Here is a 19,041-nt window from a genome sequence, read left to right as displayed (position 1 = left end):
GAATGCAGTGCAGTCATTCTAAAAAGCTTACCAGAAAAGCTTCAAGATCCTGGAAGCTTTCTGATACCATGCACATTGGAAGGCACTTACACCAAGGTAGCCTTATGTGATCTTGGAGCAAGTATTAATTTAATACCTGCATCCACTATCAGAAAGCTTGGGTTGATTGGAGAAGTCAAACCAACCAGGATATGCCTCCAACTTGCTGATGGCTCCATTAAACCCATCAGGCATAATAGAGGACATGATTGTCAAGGTTGGGCCGTTTGCCTTTCCAACTGACTTTGTGGTGCTGGAAATGGAGGAGCATAAAAATGCAACTCTCATTCTAGGAAGACCTTTCCTAGCAACTGGACGAACTCTCATTGATGTACAAAAGGGGAAGTAACCTTGAGAGTCAATGAGGATGAGTTCAAGTTGAATGCTGTAAAAGCTATGCAGCATCCAGACACACCAGAGGACTGCATGGACGCTGACATTATTGACTCTCTGGTAGAAGAGATCAATATGGCTGAAAGCCTAGAATCAGAGCTTGAGGACATCTTCAAAGATGCTCAAACTGATCAGGAAGAGCCAGAGGAGGCAAAGGAATTTTCGAAAATTCCTCAGGAGGAGGATAAGCCTCCTAAGCCTGAACTCAAACCACTACCATCATCCTTGAAATATGCATTTCTGGGAGAGGGTGACACTTTCCAGTGATTATAAGCTCTGCTTTAAATCCACAGGAAGAGAAGCACTGATTAAAGTGCTAAGGACACACAAAACAGCTCTTGGGTGGTCCATAAGTGATCTCAAGGGTATTAGCCCAGCTAGATGCATGCACAAGATCCTGTTGGAGGATAATGCCAAACCAGTGGTCCAACCACAGAGGAGGCTAAATCCTGCCATGAAGGAGGTGGTGCAGAAAGAGGTCACTAATTACTGGAGGCTGGGATTATTTATCCTATTTCTGATAGCCCCTGGGTGAGCCCTGTCCAAGTTGTTCCCAAAAAGGGAGGCATGACAGTGGTTCACAATGAAAAAAATGAACTGGTCCCTACAAGAACAGTCACAGGGTGGCGCATGTGCATTGACTACAGAAGACTCAATACAGCCACCAGAAAGGATCATTTTCCTTTACCATTCATAGACCAAATGCTAGAAAGACTAGCTGGCCATGATTACTACTGCTTTTTGGACGGCTATTCAGGCTATAACCAAATTGCAGTAGATCCCCAGGACCAAGAAAAACAGCATTCACCTGCCCTTCTGGCGTGTTTGCCTACAGGAGAATGCCTTTTGGTCTGTGCAATGCACCTGCAACCTTTCAGAGGTGCATGCTCTCTATCTTCTCAGATATGGTAGAGAAATTTCTGGAAGTCTTCATGGATGACTTTTCAGTATATGGAGACTCATTCAGCTCCTGTCTTAACCACCTATCACTTGTCCTGAAAAGATGCCAAGAGACTAACCTGGTTTTAAACTGGGAGAAATGTCACTTTATGGTGACTGAAGGAATTGTCCTTGGGCACAAAATTTCAAGCAGGGGAATAGAGGTGGATAAGGCAAAGGTAGAGGTAATTGAAAAATTACCACCACCTGCCAATGTTAAGGCAATCAGAAGCTTTCTGGGGCATGCAGGATTCTACAGAAGGTTTATCAAGGATTTTTCGAAAATTGCTAAACCTCTGAGTAACCTGTTAGCTGCTGACACACCATTTGTGTTTGACACACAGTGTTTGCAGGCATTTGAGACCCTGAAAGCTAAACTGGTCACAGCACCAGTCATCTCTGCACCAGATTGGGCATTACCATTTGAATTGATGTGTGATGCCAGTGATCATGCCATTGGTGCAGTGTTGGGACAGAGGCATAACAAACTTCTGCATGTCATTTATTATGCTAGCCGTGTTCTAAATGATGCACAGAAGAATTACACAACCACAGAAAAAGAATTACTTGCAGTGGTCTATGCCATTGACAAGTTTAGATCCTACTTAGTGGGATCAAAGGTGATTGTGTACACTGACCATGCTGCTCTTAAATACTTACTCACAAAGCAGGATTCCAAACCCAGGCTTATCAGATGGGTGTTGCTTCTGCAAGAGTTTGATATAGAAATAAGAGACAGAAAAGGGACAGAGAATCAAGTAGCTGATCATCTGTCCAGAATAGAACCAGTAGCTGGGGCGTCCCTCCCTTCTACTGAGATCTCTGAAACCTTCCCAGATGAGCAACTCTTTGCCATTCAGGAAGCTCCATGGTTTGCAGATATTGCAAACTATAAAGCTGTGAGGTTCATACCCAAAGAGTACAGTTATGTGCAGAGAAAGAAACTAATTTCAGATGCCAAGTACTACCTTTGGGATGAACCATATCTCTTTAAGAGATGTGCTGACGGAGTGATCCGCAGGTGTGTACCCAGAGAGGAAGCACGAAGGATCCTATGGCACTGCCATGGATCACAGTATGGAGGACATTTTGGAAGTGAGCGAACAGCCACTAAAGTTCTCCAGTGCGGCTTCTACTGGCCTACTCTCTATAAAGACTCCCGAGAGTTTGTGCGTAACTGTGACAGTTGCCAAAGAGCTGGTAACCTGCCTCACGGATATGCCATGCCTCAACAAGGAATACTAGAGATAGAATTGTTTGATGTATGGGGAATTGATTTCATGGGGCCATTCCCACCATCATACTCAAACACTTACATTCTGGTGGCAGTGGATTATGTATCTAAATGGGTAGAAGCAATTGCTACACCCACTAATGATACCAAGACTGTGCTGAAATTCCTCCAGAAAAACATTTTCAGCAGGTTTGGCGTCCCCAGAGTGCTAATCAGTGATGGGGGCACTCATTTCTGCAATAAACAGCTATACTCTGCTATGGTTAGATATGGAATCAGCCATAAAGTGGCAACTCCGTATCATCCACAGACAAATGGGCAAGCTGAAGTCTCTAACAGAGAGCTAAAAAGAATCCTGGAACGGACTGTAATGGCCCGAAGAAAGGATTGGGCAAAGAGCTTGGATGATGCTCTGTGGGCATACAGAACAGCATTCAAGACTCCTATAGGAACCTCTCCATACCAATTGGTGTATGGGAAGGCCTGTCATTTGCCTGTGGAACTGGAACATAAAGCCTACTGGGCAACCAGATTCCTAAACATGGATGCACAGTTAGCTGGTGAGAAAGACTGCTCCAGCTAAATGAGCTAGAGGAGTTCAGACTCAATGCCTTTGAAAATGCAAAAATTTATAAGGAAAAGGCAAAGAAGTGGCATGACAAGAGATTGTCAACCAGAGTCTTTGAGCCAGGACAGAAAGTTCTGCTCTTCAACTCCAGGCTCAAACTGTTTCCAGGAAAACTCAAGTCCCGGTGGAGGGGTCCGTATGTGATTACAGGAGTATCACCATATGGATATGTTGAGCTTCAGGATATTGATTCTGACAAGAAGTTCATTGTTAATGGACAGAGGATCAAACACTATCTTGAAGGAAATTTTGAGCAGGAATGCTCAAAACTGAGACTTGAGTGATTCTCAGTGAAAGTCCAGCTAAAGACAGTAAAGAAGCGCTTGCTGGGAGGCAACCCAGTCATTAGGAAGTTGTATGATTAGTTCTTACAGAGGCAAGTATCAAAAATGAAGGAATTCACAGAGTTACAGAAGAATTCAGCTCAAAAAGCAGAGAAAATGAGCTTACTGGCGAAAAAACGCCAGTAAGGGGCATTTTGGGCGTTAAACGCCAGAATGGGTACCATTCTGGGCGTTTAACGCCAGGAATGGTGCCATTTTGGGCGTTAAACGCCAGAATGGGCACCATTCTGGGCGTTTAACGCCAGGTGTGCAGCATCCTGGGCGTTTTAGAAAAACGCCCAGTGAGGAAGAATTTCTGGCGTTTAACGCCAGCCAGGGTACCTGGCTGGGCGTTAAACGCCCAAGTGGGGCAACAGATGGGCGTTAAACGCCAGAATGGGTGCCATTCTGGGCGTTTAACGCCAGCTTGGTGGGGGGACCACAATTTTGTTTTCAAATCAGATTTTTTCAAACTTTCCTTTTCTCACCCATACTTTTCTACAAAATCACACTTCAATCATTCATCATTCACTTTCAAATCTTCAAAAATCAAAACCATTCTTCAAATCTATTTCAAAATAATCTCAAATCTTCTTCAAAAACTCACCCTTTTCTCAAATATTTTTCATATCTTTTCAAATTTCCTTTCAAAACTCTCTTTTGTTTTCGAAATTCTCCTCCCCCCACTCTATAAATGAACGTTCCTCACCCCTCCTTCCTCACACCATTCGAATTTTCTCCCCCTCTCTCTCTCTTATCTTCTTTCTTTTCTTTTTGCTTGAGGACAAGCAAAACCTCTAAGTTTGGTGTGCTTTTCCGTGATCACTAAGCCAAGATTCATCAATATCATGGCTCCCAAGGGAAAACAAACCAACTCAAGAGGAAAGAAAGAGACTAATCCAAAGAATCTTTGGAATGAAGAGAAGTTCTTAACCAAAGAACATGAAGACCATTATCACAAAATAATGGGTCTGAGGTCAGTGATCCCGGAAGTTAAATTTGATCTGAAAGAAGATGAATATCCGAAGATCCAAGAGCAAATTCGAAACAGAGGTTGGGAAGTTCTGACCAATCCTGAGACAAAGGTTGGAAGGAACATGGTTCAGGAATTCTATTCAAATCTGTGGCTAACAGATAAGCAAAGAATGACTGGAACTGCTTACCATACCCATAGAACCATGGTCAGAGGGAAAGTTATATACTTCCATCTGGACAAAATAAGAGAAATATTCAAACTACCTCAACTACAAGATGATCCTGATTCCTTCAATAGGAGGATGGTGAGAGTAGATAAAGGGTTGGATCAAGTTCTAGAGGACATATGCCTCCCTGGAACTAAGTGGATAACCAACTCTAAGGGTGTCCCAAACCAACTCAAGAGGGGAGACCTCAAGCCAATTGCAAGAGGTTGGCTAGACTTTATTGGGCGTTCCATACTGCCCACTAGCAACCGTTCTGAGGTCACCATCAAGAGAGCAGTGATGATTCATTGCATTATGCTTGGAAAAGAGGTGGAGGTTCATCATCTGATTGCCTGTGAGATCTACACAATTGCAAATAGGAATTCCACTGTAACCAAATTGGCTTACCCAAGCTTGATCTCCTTGCTCTGTAAAGAGGCTGGGGTGAAGATAGAAGAAGATGAATTCATACCCATTGAACATCCAATCACCAAGAAGACAATGGAAGGAGCAAGAGAAGCAGGGGCGTGAAATCCAAGAGATGAAACGCCAAAAGCTCTCCTCTCAAGCTGAGGGAGCATCCACTTTTCAAAATCAAGGTTGTTGAGTTCTAACTCTGTGAAAACCTCTATCATTAGGAGCCTATTATTTTTCGTTTTTTTTTATTTATTATTTTTAGTCTCATTTTATATCTATATTTGAGTCTTGTTCTTAGTTCATAATTAATAAAATTTAAGTTTATGCCTTAAAGCTATGAATGTCCTATGAATCCATCACCTCTCTTAAAAGAAAAATGCTTTAATCACAAAAGAACAAGAAGTACAGGATTTCGAAATTTATCTCTGAAACTAGTTGAATTAGTTTGATGTGGTGACAATACTTTTTGTTTTCTGAATGAATGCTTGAACAGTGCATATGTCTTTTGAATTTGTTGTTTTAAGAATGTTAAAATTGTTGGCTCTTGAAAGAATGAGGAGAAAGAGAACTGTTATTGAGGATCTGAAAAATCATCAAATTGATTCTTGAAGCAAGAAAAGCAGTGAAAAAAAAAATTTCAAAAAAAAAAAGAAAGAAAAAGAAAAAAAAAGAGAAGGAAATAAAGTTGTGATCCAAAGCAACAAGAGTGTGCTTAAGAACCCTGGATACCTCTAATTGGGGACTTTAGCAAAGCTGAGTCACAATCTAAGAAGGTTCACCCAATTATGTGTCTGTGGCATGTATGTATCCGGTGGTAATACTGGAAGACAGAGTGCTTTGGGCCACAGCCAAGACTCATACACTGGCTATGTTCAAGAATCAATGTACTTAACTAGGAGAATCAATAACACTATCTGAGTTCTGAGTTCTTATAGATGCCAATCATTCTGAACTTCAAAGGATAGAGTGAGATGCCAAAACTGTTCGGAGGCAAAAAGCTACTAGTCCCGCTCATCTAATTGGAGCTGTGTTTATTTGATATTTTGGAGTCTATAGTATATTCTCTTCTTTTTATCCTATTTTGATTTTCAGTTGCTTGGGGACAAGCAACAATTTAAGTTTGGTGTTGTGATGAGCGGATAATTTGTATGCTTTTTGGCATTGTTTTTAGTATGTTTTTAGTATCTTTTAGTTAGTTTTTAGTATATTTCTATTAGTTTTTAATTAAAATTCACTTTTCTGGACTTTACTATGAGTTTGTGTGTTTTTCTGTAATTTCAGGTATTTTCTGACTGAAATTGAGGGTCCTGAGCAAAAATCTGATCCAGAGACTGAAAAGGACTGCAGATGCTGTTGGATTCTGACCTCCCTGCACTCGAAGTGAATTTTCTGGAGCTACAGAAGCCCAATTGGCGCGCTCTCAACGGCATTGGAAAGTAGACATTCTGGGCTTTCCAGCAATATATAATAGTCCATACTTTGTCCAAGATTTGATGGCCCAAACCCGCGTAGCAATCCGGCCTCAGAAATTCCAGCGTTAAACGCCGGAACTGGAATAAAAGTTGGAGTTAAACGCCCAAACTGGCATGAGAACTGGCGTTTAACTCCAGAAAAGGTCTCTACACGAATTTCCTTCATTGCTCAGCCCAAGCACACACCAAGTGGCCAGGAAGTGGATTTTTCTGTCATTTACTCATTTCTGTAAACCTTAGGATACTAGTTTACTACTTATAGGACCTTTTTACATTGTAATCAGTACCGGATGTGACCTTATGACATTGTACACATTTTCTTCCACAGCATGAGTTTCTAAACCCCATGGTTGGGGGTGAGGAGCTCTGCTGTGTCTTGATGGATTAATGCAATTACTACTGTTTCTTATTCAATCATGCTTGCTTCCATTCTAAGATAACACTTGTTCTTAATCCGGATGAATGTGATGATCCGTGACAATCATCATCATTCTCAACCATGAACACGTGCCTGACAACCACCTCTGTTCTATCTTAGATTGAGTAGTTATCTCTTGGGTTCTTTAATCGGAATCTTCGTGGTATAGGCAGGACCTGATGGCAGCATTCAAGAGAATCCGGAAGGTCTAAACCTTGTCTGTGGTATTCTGAGTAGGATTCAATGATTGAATGACTGTGACGTGCTTCAAACCTGTAACCTACTGGGCGTTAGTGACAGACGCAAAAGAGTGATTCTATTCCGGTAGGGGAGGGAACCAAACCGGTGATTGGCAGCACTGTGACAGAGTGTGTGCATTAGCTTTCACTGCGCGGATGGGAGGTAGCTGCTGACAACAGTGAGACCCTACACGAGCTTGCCATGGAAGGAGACATGCGTGTTTGATGAAGAAGACAGTAGGAAAGCAGAGATTCGGAAGATGGAGCATCTCCAAACCTCAACCTATTCTCCATTACTGCAATACAAGTAACCATTACATGTTCTTTTGCTTTTTACAATCAATCCTGATAATTTCTGATATCCTGACTAAGATTTACAAGATAACCATAGCTTGCTTCAAGCCGACAATCTCCGTGGGATCGACCCTTGCTCACGCAAGGTATTACTTGGACGACCCAGTGCACTTGCTGGTTAGTTGTGCGGGATTGCAAAAGTGTGATTGCAATTTCGTGCACCAGCTTCACAGCCAGCCTAGCTTTTAGTGAAAGCTCCGGTCCAAAACACTAGACATGGCCAATGGCCAGCCAAGCTTTAGCAGATCATTGCTCACAACAGCAAAATTGATAGAAATCAACATGCTCTTGTGATGATAAGTTGAAACCTCAGTCCAAAAGATTAGACATGGCTTCACAGCCAGCCATACTTCAACAAATCATCATGAAACTCTAGAATCCATTCTTAAAAACTCTGAAGAACAAAATAGAAATATTTTTTTGTATTTTTGAAAAATTATCGAAAAGTAAAAAGCTTAAACAAAAAATAAAATTACCTAATCTAAGCAACAAGATGAACCGTCAGTTGTCCAAACTCAAACAATCCCCGGCAACGGCGCCAAAAACTTGGTGCACGAAATTGTGATCATCAATGGCGCCATCAACATGGTACGCTCAATTGCAATCTCAACTCTTTATCACAACTTCGCACAACTAACCAGCAAGTGCACTGGGTCGTCCAAGTAATAAACCTTACGCGAGTAAGGGTCGATCCCACGGAGATTGTTGGTATGAAGCAAGCTATGGTCATCTTGTAAATCTCAGTTAGGCGGATTCAAATGGTTATGGAGGATTAATGATTAAAAGATAAATAAAACATAAAGTAAAGATAGAGATACTTATGTAATTCATTGGTGAGAATTTCAGATAAGCGTATGGAGATGCTTTGTCCCTTCCATCTCTCTGCTTTCCTACTGTCTTCATCCAATCCTTCTTACTCCTTTCCATGGCAAGCTGTATGTTGGGCATCACCGTTGTCAATGGCTACAGTCCCTCCTCTCAGTGAAAATGTTCAACGCGCTCTGTCACAGCACGGCTATTCATCTGTCGGTTCTCGATCATACAGGAATAGAATCCAGTGATTCTTTTGCGTCTGTCACTAACGCCCCACAATCGCGAGTTTGAAGCTCGTCACAGTCATTCAATCCTTGAATCCTACTCAGAATACCACAGACAAGGTTTAGACCTTCCAGATTCTCAAGAATGGCCGCCAATGGATTCTAGCTTATACCACGAAGATTCTGATTAAGGAATCCAAGAGATATCCACTCAATCTAAGGTAGAACAGAGGTGGTTGTCAGGCACACGTTCATAGGTGAGAATGATGATGAGTGTCACGGATCATCACATTCATCAAGTTTAGGAACAAGTGATATCTTAGTACAAGAATAAGCTGAATTGAATAGAAGAACAATAGTAATTGCATTAATACTCGAGGTACAGCAGAGCTCCACACCTTAATCTATGGTGTGTAGAAACTCTACCGTTGAAAATACATAAGAACAAGGTCTAGGCATGGCCAAATGGCCAGCCTCCCAAAGAGGGTTCAATCATAAAAACATGATCAAAAGATGATCCGAAGATTGAAAAGATCCCCCCAAATACAATAGCAAAAGGTCCTATTTATAGAGAACTAGTAGCCTAGAGTTTGCAGAAATGAGTAAATGACGTAAAAATCCACTACCGGGCCCACTTGGTGTGTGCTTGGGCTGAGCATTGAAGCTTCCATGTATAGAGACTTTTCTTGGAGTTAAATGCCAGCTTTTGTGCCAGTTTGGGCGTTTAACTCCCACTTTTGTGCCAGTTCCGGCGTTTAACGCCGGGAATTCTGAAGCTGACATGGAACGCCTGTTTGGGCCATCAAATCTCAGACAAAGTATGGACAATTATATATTTCTGGAAAGTCCTGGATGTCTACTTTCCAACTCAATTGAGAGCGCGCCAATTGGGCTTCTGTAGCTCCAGAAAATCTACTTCGAGTGCAGGGAGGTCAGAATCCAACAGCATCTGCAGCCCTTTTCAGCCTCTGAATCAGATTTTTGCTCAGGTCCCTCAATTTCAGCCAGAAAATACCTGAAATCACAGAAAAACACACAAACTCATAGTAAAGTCCAGAAAAGTGAATTTTAAATAAAAACTTATAAAAATATAATAAAAACTAACTAAAACATACTAAAAGCATACTAAAAACAATGCCAAAAAGCGTATAAATTATCCGCTCATCACCCTACCTACTCCTGTGGTTGGAGTAACCTTAAGAAAAACATGGTCTTGATAAACCCATATTTCATCAGATCTTTTGTGCTTAATTTGAGTGATTTATACAACCCCTCACCTACTTATTCACATTAATTGCATGGTTTTACTTTCCCTTCCTTATTATGGCATATTGTGAAAAACATGTTTCCTAAGCTTTGAAAATTAATTATTTTAATTACCTTTATTTCCATTCGATGCCGTGATTAGTGTGTTGAGTAGTTTCAGATTTTCTAAGCCAGAATGACTTAAAGGATGAAAAAGGAAACATACTAAAAGGAAAGGAGAAAGCAAAACGGAGCTTTAAGGAAACTGGTATCCACGCGATCGCATGGACAACACGATCGCGTGCCAAGCACGAATCAGCAGCGACGCGGCCGCATGACTGACGCGACCGCATGTCTTAAGCAGAACGCACATGACGCGATCGCATGACTGACGCGACCACGTGGCAAGGAAAAGCTCCGAATGACGCGACCACGTGACCCACGCGGACGCGTAACAGAGGCCACGCACCAGAAATTTCAGAAAACGCTCATAACGAGTTTTGAGGCCCTTTTTGGCCCAAATCCAAGTCCAGAAGGCATAGACCAGAGGTTATGAAGTAGGGGAATGCATCCATTTAGGGGGAGCTCGCCAATTTTCTAGTTTTCTTCTATGATTTAGATTTAGTCTAGAGAGAGGTTCTCTCTCTCTTTTAGGATTTAGGATTTCTTCTTGTTTTAAGAGTAACTCTGGATCCCAGGTTTAATGTTCTTTTATTTTAAGTTTTACTTTTATTTATTTATTCCAACATTTGAATTGATTATTATAATTTGATTTATGAATTTCTCCCATGTCACGGATTGTTCTTTGAATTAATGATAATTGAGGTATTTTCAGTTTATAATTGTTCTCTTTGAATTAAGTTGCCATTGCTTCCCATCTAAGGATATTTTTATTATTCCAGCAATTTTACTTTTTCCCCTTTTGGTTCTGATCAAGAATTTAGTAACTCAACAGTTATTAAACTCAACGTAATTAATAATCGTTATCTTGCTAATTGAGCTGAACCTGAATAATCCCAACCTTTTCTTAGGAAATAATTAGGATTCAAAGGTCAATTTAATTAGTCCCTTGACTTTCCATTGCCCTGGTAAAGGTTGACCAAGTGGAGTTTAGATTCAACTCTTATTATAGCTGAGAGAGATAACTAAGTTAGACCTCTAAATTCCCTTATCTTGCCAAGAGTTGTTTTACAGTTATTATTTATTTTTAATTGCCATTTAATTCACTCATCATTTAAATTACTTGCTTCTCACCTTCTAAACCCCGATTACAACCTTTATAACCAATAATAAGAACATACTTCCTCGCAGTTCCTTGAGAAGACGACCCGAGGTTTGAATACTCGGTTAACAATTTCTAAAGGGGTTTGTTACTTGTGACACCCAAAACATTTGTACGAAGGGATTTTTGTCGGTTTAGAGACTATATCTACAACGCGACTGTTTTTATGACATTCTTTACTGGCAAAAATCCTAACGTCAAAATGGCGCCGTTGCCGGGGAACTGCTAACGTGTGCCTTATTATTGGTTATTGTAAATATTTTTCTTTTGCTTGTTTATTTATTTTCGTTTTTCCTTTTTATCTTTATTTGCTACCATGAACTCTCACCCCTCTCGCTTTAAGTTTGGTTCTAATATTGTTAAAGGAAATAGAAGTTACAGCAGGAATGTGCATCAAGGTCAGACCAATCAAGGATGGATGGAACCAAGAGGATCTAATGAACCCTTTTGGCAGCAACACCCTCCTAGATATCCTGGACCAAGACCATTCTACCGTGCATACCCAGCTGAAAGACATCGTGGACAACCTTGTAACTACCAACAAGCCCCACCCCGTGCATATGAATCGTCCTTTCAACATAACCTCAAACCACCACACTCACAAGCTTCTCTTCACCATTCGCCATCATATGAACCTTCCTTACCCCAGTACCAATCCAATCGTTCCCAGTCATCACCACTTCCCTATGTATCATATCTAAGTCCAGCAAACCGTGAAGCAGAAGATCGCCTAAAAGAAACAGTAATTAAATTTCAAACAACCATTCAACAACTGGAGCAAGCACTAATCCAATGGGCCACTAAGCTCTCAAATATACAAGGATCAACCACAACTCCATGTGGACAACCCGATGAAGAGCGTAGCATGAAAGAAATACTAGAGACTCCAGTGGACAAGGCAGAGAATGAATTCGTACTAGAACAAGTGGAAGAAGCTGTCATTGTTCAAGAAGAAGAGTTGGTTGAAGATCTAGGCGATGCTGAACTTCCTTGGGAATCCAGAATTGAGGAAAACTCCGTCCAGGATGCTACAGTTGATGCTAAGGAAGATACTGTACAATCTCCAAGGCAAGTCGTTTATGAGGAATCAGACGGAATAATCCAAGAAGCAATTTCCCTTGATGATGATATTCACAAGTCTAGCTCTCTTGGTGATGAACTTGCATCCACAAGTGAATTCTCTGAAATCGAAGAATCTTCCCCAAGTGAATATGAAGATGATGCAGAGGTGGATTTTTCTCAACCTCCAATCTATGACTTGAGTGATGAGGAAGACATAGAAGACTTTGACCATGATACAAATACAATTAAAGATCTTTGCAAGGAGGTGGAAGAATTCACAGAAGAGCACAAGGAAACAGAACTTGCAGAACCACCAAAAACACCTATCCCAAGGCCATTACCACCTAATACAAGCTTCAAGTGGGTACAATCCTTAACTTATAACTTCACTTATTCACTTGAATATGGTTTGCTCGAAACAGATGGCCAGCTTAGAGCTCTCTGCGGCTTTAAGAGTAAGAGGGAAATGGCTCGTACTCAGAGCTGGTGCACAAGGTTCAATAAGGTTCCACGCTTCACCTTGAAGTACACGGATTGGTATCATGCTTAATTGCATGGATCACGGAGAACGTTTGGTCACCACGGTGAGATTCTACTTTTTAACCCGCCCGAATGGAAACTTACAAATCAAAACGGAGGCGGATCTAAAAACACAGCTTGGGATCATGGATTATATTCTGACATTCGTCATCCCGGGAGGCTGAATATCTGTTTGAAGCTGCTCAGAAGCTTTACATGTCTAGTTTGGGACCCCGGAGGCTATTGGCATTCCAAGCACTGGTGGAAATTTTGGACGAATTTAAACATAAGCCACCATAACAAGATACTCTTCCAATGTCCAACTTAAGGACTTTAACTAAAAGTGCTAGGTGGGAGACAACCCGCCATGGTATGGTCGCTTCTTTTTCAATTTATTTCTTGTTAATTGCTTTCATTTTTCCTTTTTTATTTTAATTTATTAAACCTGGAATCATGCATAAGCATTCATGATAGTCATTGTATTCTGCATTTTTTCATGCATAAAAAAACAAAAAAAAGGGTTGCACGACGCGACCGCATGCCCCATGCGATCACGTCATATCGCGAAAAACACCACCCATGCGATCGCGTGATCCACGCGGCCGCGTGATATATATATCGGCGTAAGGATCCAACGAACAGAAAGTTGGGCTGGAATCGTGCGGCTCTTGTGCGTTTCGCACAAATTGGCCCACGCGATCGCATGCCCCATGCGATCGCGTCACTTACCCAACCCCAATACCACACGACCGCGTGAGCGACGCAATCGCGTCGCATAGATTGCATATCACCCCAAAAGGAGACAGAGAGTTGCGCTGAAACGGCGCTGGAGTCGTGCGTTTAGCACGAATTCCAGCGACGCGATCGCGAGACCCACGCGATCGCGTCACTCCTCTTTTCCCCCTCTCATGCGATCGCGCGATCCACGCGATCGCATCATCCCCATTTTCATCCCAATCACACGACCGCGTGCACCACGCGGCCGCGTGGATTCGATAATATAACCCCCCCAACCACGCGAACTCTATCAGTCGCGCAGCCCCCCCTTCACCCCTAACCCTCTTCCCCTTCTCTCTTCTTCTTCCCCCAGCCACCGCCGGCCAGCCGCCACGCCACCACCCCGACGCCGCCGCCGCCCAGATGCCACCGCCGTACCATCCCCCTCCCCTTCTCTCTTCTTCCTTCTTCCTCTCTTCCCCCCTCTCCACCACTGCCAACCGCAGCCACCGCCCTCCACCGCCGGCCAACCCGCCGCGCCCCCCTCTCCGCCACCCACCCCCTTCAGCCAGCAGCAACCACCACCCTCCCCTCCCCTATCCTCTTCCTCTCTCACTAACCGTAATATCCCCCCTCCGCCGCCACCGTGACGCCGTGCACCACCATCGCGCCGGACGCCGCTGCAGACACCTTCTCCCCTGTTCCACCCCTTCCGCTTACCAGGTTCCGCAACACCCAACCATTTTTGTCCATTCGTCACTTTTCTGTATTTTTTTACTCCGTTTATGTTCATAATTAGGATAGCTAGACTTGCATGTTGTAGTGGATTTTTAGGTTGTTAGGTAGCTTCGGCTGTAGTTCGTGGATCTAGGTCTGTTTACTTGCACTGTTCTTACTTCTGTTTTATCCTATGTGCAAATTTGTTGCTGCTATATTCATGATTCATATGCTGCTTTCTTATATGTTGCTGCTGTTTACATTGAGTTTTTTATGCTTATTTTATATCCATGTACATGCAGCTTGCTTTCCTTTAATTCATATGAACTGATATGATTGCTGTTTATTTTCCGGGACAATCCAATTTTAGCCGGAATGCTGCCCAAATTTTTTTAAATTGTTTTCATTCATGTTTTGGTTTGGCATTTCTGAAATCTGTTTTACTCTGCTTTACCCAAACCATTACATAAATGCTATGGCAGACTATCTTATCCTTTTTGATTTCCTGGTTCATAAACTGCTTGTTCAATTATGAGTACTTCTATTCTTACCTGTGAATCCTTGTTATATGGTTTTTTTTTCTCTATGCCACTTACTTTAACCCGCACTTTACTAACTCACTGATTTTAATTTACTAATTTCTTTTACAAATCCTAACCATACTAACCCTTTTGATCTCTTTTCTGATTATTTTCACTTTCCTCTAACTTTCTCACTATGGCATATTGATTTTTCTCTTTCCATTTAACATTAATTCATTCACATTTCAATTACTCATTTTCCTTATTCTATTTCTCCCGTACCGCTTTGAGTTCCCTTTGTTTGCATTGCCTATTTGCTTTCCTATTTTATCCATTTCCTGGTTTTCTGTTTTTTAGGATGTTTGCCTCACAAAGGAAAGGCAAAGGTAAGGCTACTGGCAAGCGCAAGCGAGGAGCTTCCTCCCAGTCCATCATTGCTCTAATGCACGATTCCTCATGGCGGGAGAAGAACTTCACACAGCAGGAAAAAGCTGACCAGCTGCTCCCTTCGACTGATCCTATAAAATTTGCAAACCGGTATTGTGAGCTGAAGTACCCGACTTTTGCAAACTCCAGAAATCTATACCTGGAACGTTCCTTGAAGATTCCAGAAGCCCTCCAGCAATACACCACTGAGCAAATCAAGCACAGGGGCTGGTTCTTTCTGGAAAGAACACTGACAGAGGTCAACGTATCTAGGGTCCGGGAATTCTATTGCAACTACTACCTCACCACCCTAGATGTCGTAAACCTGAGAGGAAAACAAATTTTGGTCACCGAAGAGGCCTTAGAGGACATCCTCCAGCTCCCAGCTAAATCCGATCAGCCTGATGGTTTTTCAAAGGCTGAGGAGGACATGAGTCAGATGCAGTTTGATTGGGATGCCGTGAAGGCACGGATAGCTCTCGACCCGACAGTTCCTTGGGAGATGGGTCAGGACACTACCATGCCTAGAGGGATCAAGAGAGTGTACTTGAATGATGAGGCTCGGCTATGGCATCAGATCTTGAGCAACTATGTGATGCCGAGTACTCATGAGACTGAGATCCCGGTTGCCATGATTACCCTCCTCTGGTGTGTGCTGGAAGGTAAGGACCTGTACTTGCCTCGTTTTATCCGGCATTATATGGCCAGGGCCCACGTTCAAGGCACCCTCCCCTTTCCTTATCTAGTTACACGGCTAGGCCGTCAGGCTGATGTACCTTGGGAGGATGCCAATAAGCGACCACCAGCAGCGGACTGCAGGAAGATCATCCCGCACAGCAGGAACTTCCTTGCTTTGGGCTACAGACCACCACCTGTCACTGCTACTGATGAGACAGCCCCTCCGTCTGCTGGACCCTCTTCATCCACAGCTGCCCCAGCTGCCCCTGCTGCTACCACTGCACCTCCACCTGCCTCTGAGCCGGTTTATGGACTCGTGCACCGTTTATTCCGCCAGCTTGATCAGATGGAGCGCCGTAACAGGCGCCGGTATGAGAGATTGGAGCGCCACAGCAGGCGACGCTATTCCCATCTGAAGCTGATGATCAGATAGGGCGCCGACATCCCCTCCGAGCCCAACACTCCATCAGAGCCATCAGAGGAGGAGGAGGATGAGCACGAGGAGGAGCCTCATTCCCAGGCAGAGACTCATTTCCAGGAGGAGACTCATCAGCAGGCAGCCACAGAGCAGGCTGCCCCGCATCAGGAGGTTATGCCCCAGCTTGAGGTTGCAGATCTGGAGATCCCACTCCAGTCAGTCCCCCCTTTACAGCAGCCAGACTCTCAGCCCACCACCGCCACGGAGACCCCAGCTACCATCCCTACCAGTGATGACACTCCTTCACACCCGGCTTGATTGAGCATCGGGGACGATACTTCATTTTAAGTGTGGGGAGGTCGCCATCTCTAGCATTTATCTTGGTGAACCACTACATACTTTTCTTTTATTTTGGATACTTTTCGGTATTTTTCTCTTTTTTCTTTTATTTGTTATTTTCTAAGTACTTATACATTGCTACTTGTGTATTGTTACTCTATTTTCTGCATTTTGCATTTTTAGTTCATATTTTAAGTTATTTAGTTCATTAGTTTAGTTGCAATTCTAACTTATCAGTGGATCAATTAGTATAGTTTACCCTTTTGACATAAGATAGCTTAATTATAGCTTAGTTTAAATTGATAAAAATAATAAAGAGTAAGCTAGGAACTTGAACATAATAAATTTAGATCCATAAAACCTTGTATATATAGCATTACATGATGTAGTTAAACTGACAACATTTTATCAAGGAGAAACATTAAAATTTCAAAGGCTACCCTAAATTACTTTTTAAGAGAATAATGAGAATTTTTAAACCTGCATGACATACATAAGTGATAAATGATTTTTCAGCTAGAGAACATATAGCCTGTGAGTTTTGAGCTTAACTGTATGGTTACATTCAAACCATAATTTTTATTCCTGTGTGTTCCAACCTTCTTTCTTATTCTGGTGTTCTTTACTTTGTTTTAGTCTATATATCCGATTGTAGAATATAGGTACATCCCAAAATAATGATTGAGGCCATTATTTGATTTTAGCTCACTTACCCCAGATTAGCCTACCTTTTACATCACCTTTGTTAGCCCCCTTGAGCCTTTTAAAACCTCTTTATTCTATTTAGCCAAATTACTAGCCTTAAGCAGAAAAATAAAAGAAAATCCCAAGTGAATCCTTGGTTAGCTTAAGATAGAAAATTATTAATAGAGTAAAATGTGGGAAACCTTTTGGGAACATGAGTGATAGAAACAAAGGGTTAGGAAAGTTAAAAAGAAATAAAAATAAATTTGGGAAGCATGCTCATGAGAAAATCAAAGTGATTCAATTACCATGTGCATTAAAAAAAAATTTCAACATCTAAATAAAAAGGTATACAAAAAGAACTCCCCAATGCAAAATAAAAATAAATGCACATGGGATAAAAACAAGAACTGAAACATGAGCATGCCACATCAAAAGTGAGAAAATAGGGAGAATAGGTAAAGAAGCATTATTTTACTAAATATGTATGTTAGGTGAGATCTTAGTCTAATTAAGGATTCACTTATTAGCTCACTTAGCCTTATACATATATCCTTACCTTTACCTTGACCCCATTACAACCTTGATTAAAGACCTCATGAGTTTTGGTATGACTATGTTCTATAATTGATTGGTTAGACGAAAAACAAGGTTATAGAAGGGAAGAATAAAAAGAAGAATAGAGTGATTAACCCAATAAACACTGAGTGATTAGAGAGTAAACACAAAATCCAGTAAGGATTCAATAGCTCATTAACATTTATCTCTATTCAAATTAATAATTGTCTTGCAAGTTTTAATGTTTTCTTTCTCATCTCACTTGCGTTATTATTTGAGGGTTAGCTATATATGTATATATAACTCCTTGAGAATGCGAAATAATTTAACTACATGTAGGCTTTATATATGAGTTGATAAATTAGAATTGCATGACTCATTAGGTAGATGCATTCAGAATAGGTTGCATTTCATAACATTCCATCACTTTAACCTTAATTATTTACCTTGGATTTAGCATGAGGACATGCTAGTGTTTAAGAGTGGGGAGGTTGATAAACCCATATTTCATGAGATCTTTTGTGCTTAATTTGAGTGATTTATACAATCCCTCACCTACTTATTCACATTAATTGCATGGTTTTACTTTCCCTTCCTTATTATGTCATATTGTGAAAAACATGTTTCCTAAGCTTTGAAAATTAATTATTTTAATTACCTTTATTTCCATTCGATGTCGTGATTAGTGTGTTGAGTAGTTTCAGATTTTCTAAGGCAGAATGACTTAAAGGATGAAAAAGGAAACATACTAAAAGGAAAGGAGAAAGCAAAACGGAGCTTTAAGGAAACTGGTATCCACGCGATCGCGTGCCAAGCACGAATCAGCAGCGACGCGGCCGCATGACTGACGCGACCGCGTGTCTTAAGCAGAACGCACATGACGCGGTCGCATGACTGATGTGACCGCGTGGCAAGGAAAAGCTCCGAATGACGCGACCGCGTGACCCACGCGGATGCGTGACAGAGGCCACGCACCAGAAATTGCAGAAAACACTCATAACGAGTTTTGAGGCCCTTTTTGGCCCAAATCCAAGTCCAGAAGGCATAGACCAGAGGTTATGAAGTAGGGGAATGCATCCATTCAGGGGGAGCTCGCCAATTTTCTAGTTTTTTTCTATGATTTAGATTTAGTCTAGAGAGAGGTTCTCTCTCTCTTTTAGGATTTAGGATTTCTTCTTGTTTTAAGAGTAACTCTGGATCC

The 19,041-nt window shown here is 41.8% G+C and overlaps 1 protein-coding gene across 1 annotated transcript; it reads right to left on the bottom strand.

Moving 5' to 3' along the window:
• Positions 1 to 13,809: 13,809 nt before the first annotated feature.
• Positions 13,810 to 14,292, bottom strand: LOC130949360 (uncharacterized). The gene has a single exon (XM_057878107.1). It carries the CDS (start codon positions 14,290 to 14,292, stop codon positions 13,810 to 13,812), a length of 483 nt encoding a protein of 160 aa, XP_057734090.1.
• Between the last annotated feature and the right edge of the window lie 4,749 nt (positions 14,293 to 19,041).

Source organism: Arachis stenosperma, chromosome 9 (assembly GCF_014773155.1).
Source record: "Arachis stenosperma cultivar V10309 chromosome 9, arast.V10309.gnm1.PFL2, whole genome shotgun sequence".
NCBI classification, from domain to species: domain Eukaryota; kingdom Viridiplantae; phylum Streptophyta; class Magnoliopsida; order Fabales; family Fabaceae; genus Arachis; species Arachis stenosperma.
Note: the sequence above shows the minus strand (reverse complement) of the source record. Positions and strands in the feature narration are given on the sequence as shown.

Bases quoted from the DNA above. Each gene is read 5' to 3' on its own strand.
- LOC130949360 (XM_057878107.1), bottom strand. From the start codon at position 14,292: ATGAACATAAACGGAGTAAAAAAATACAGAAAAGTGACGAATGGACAA.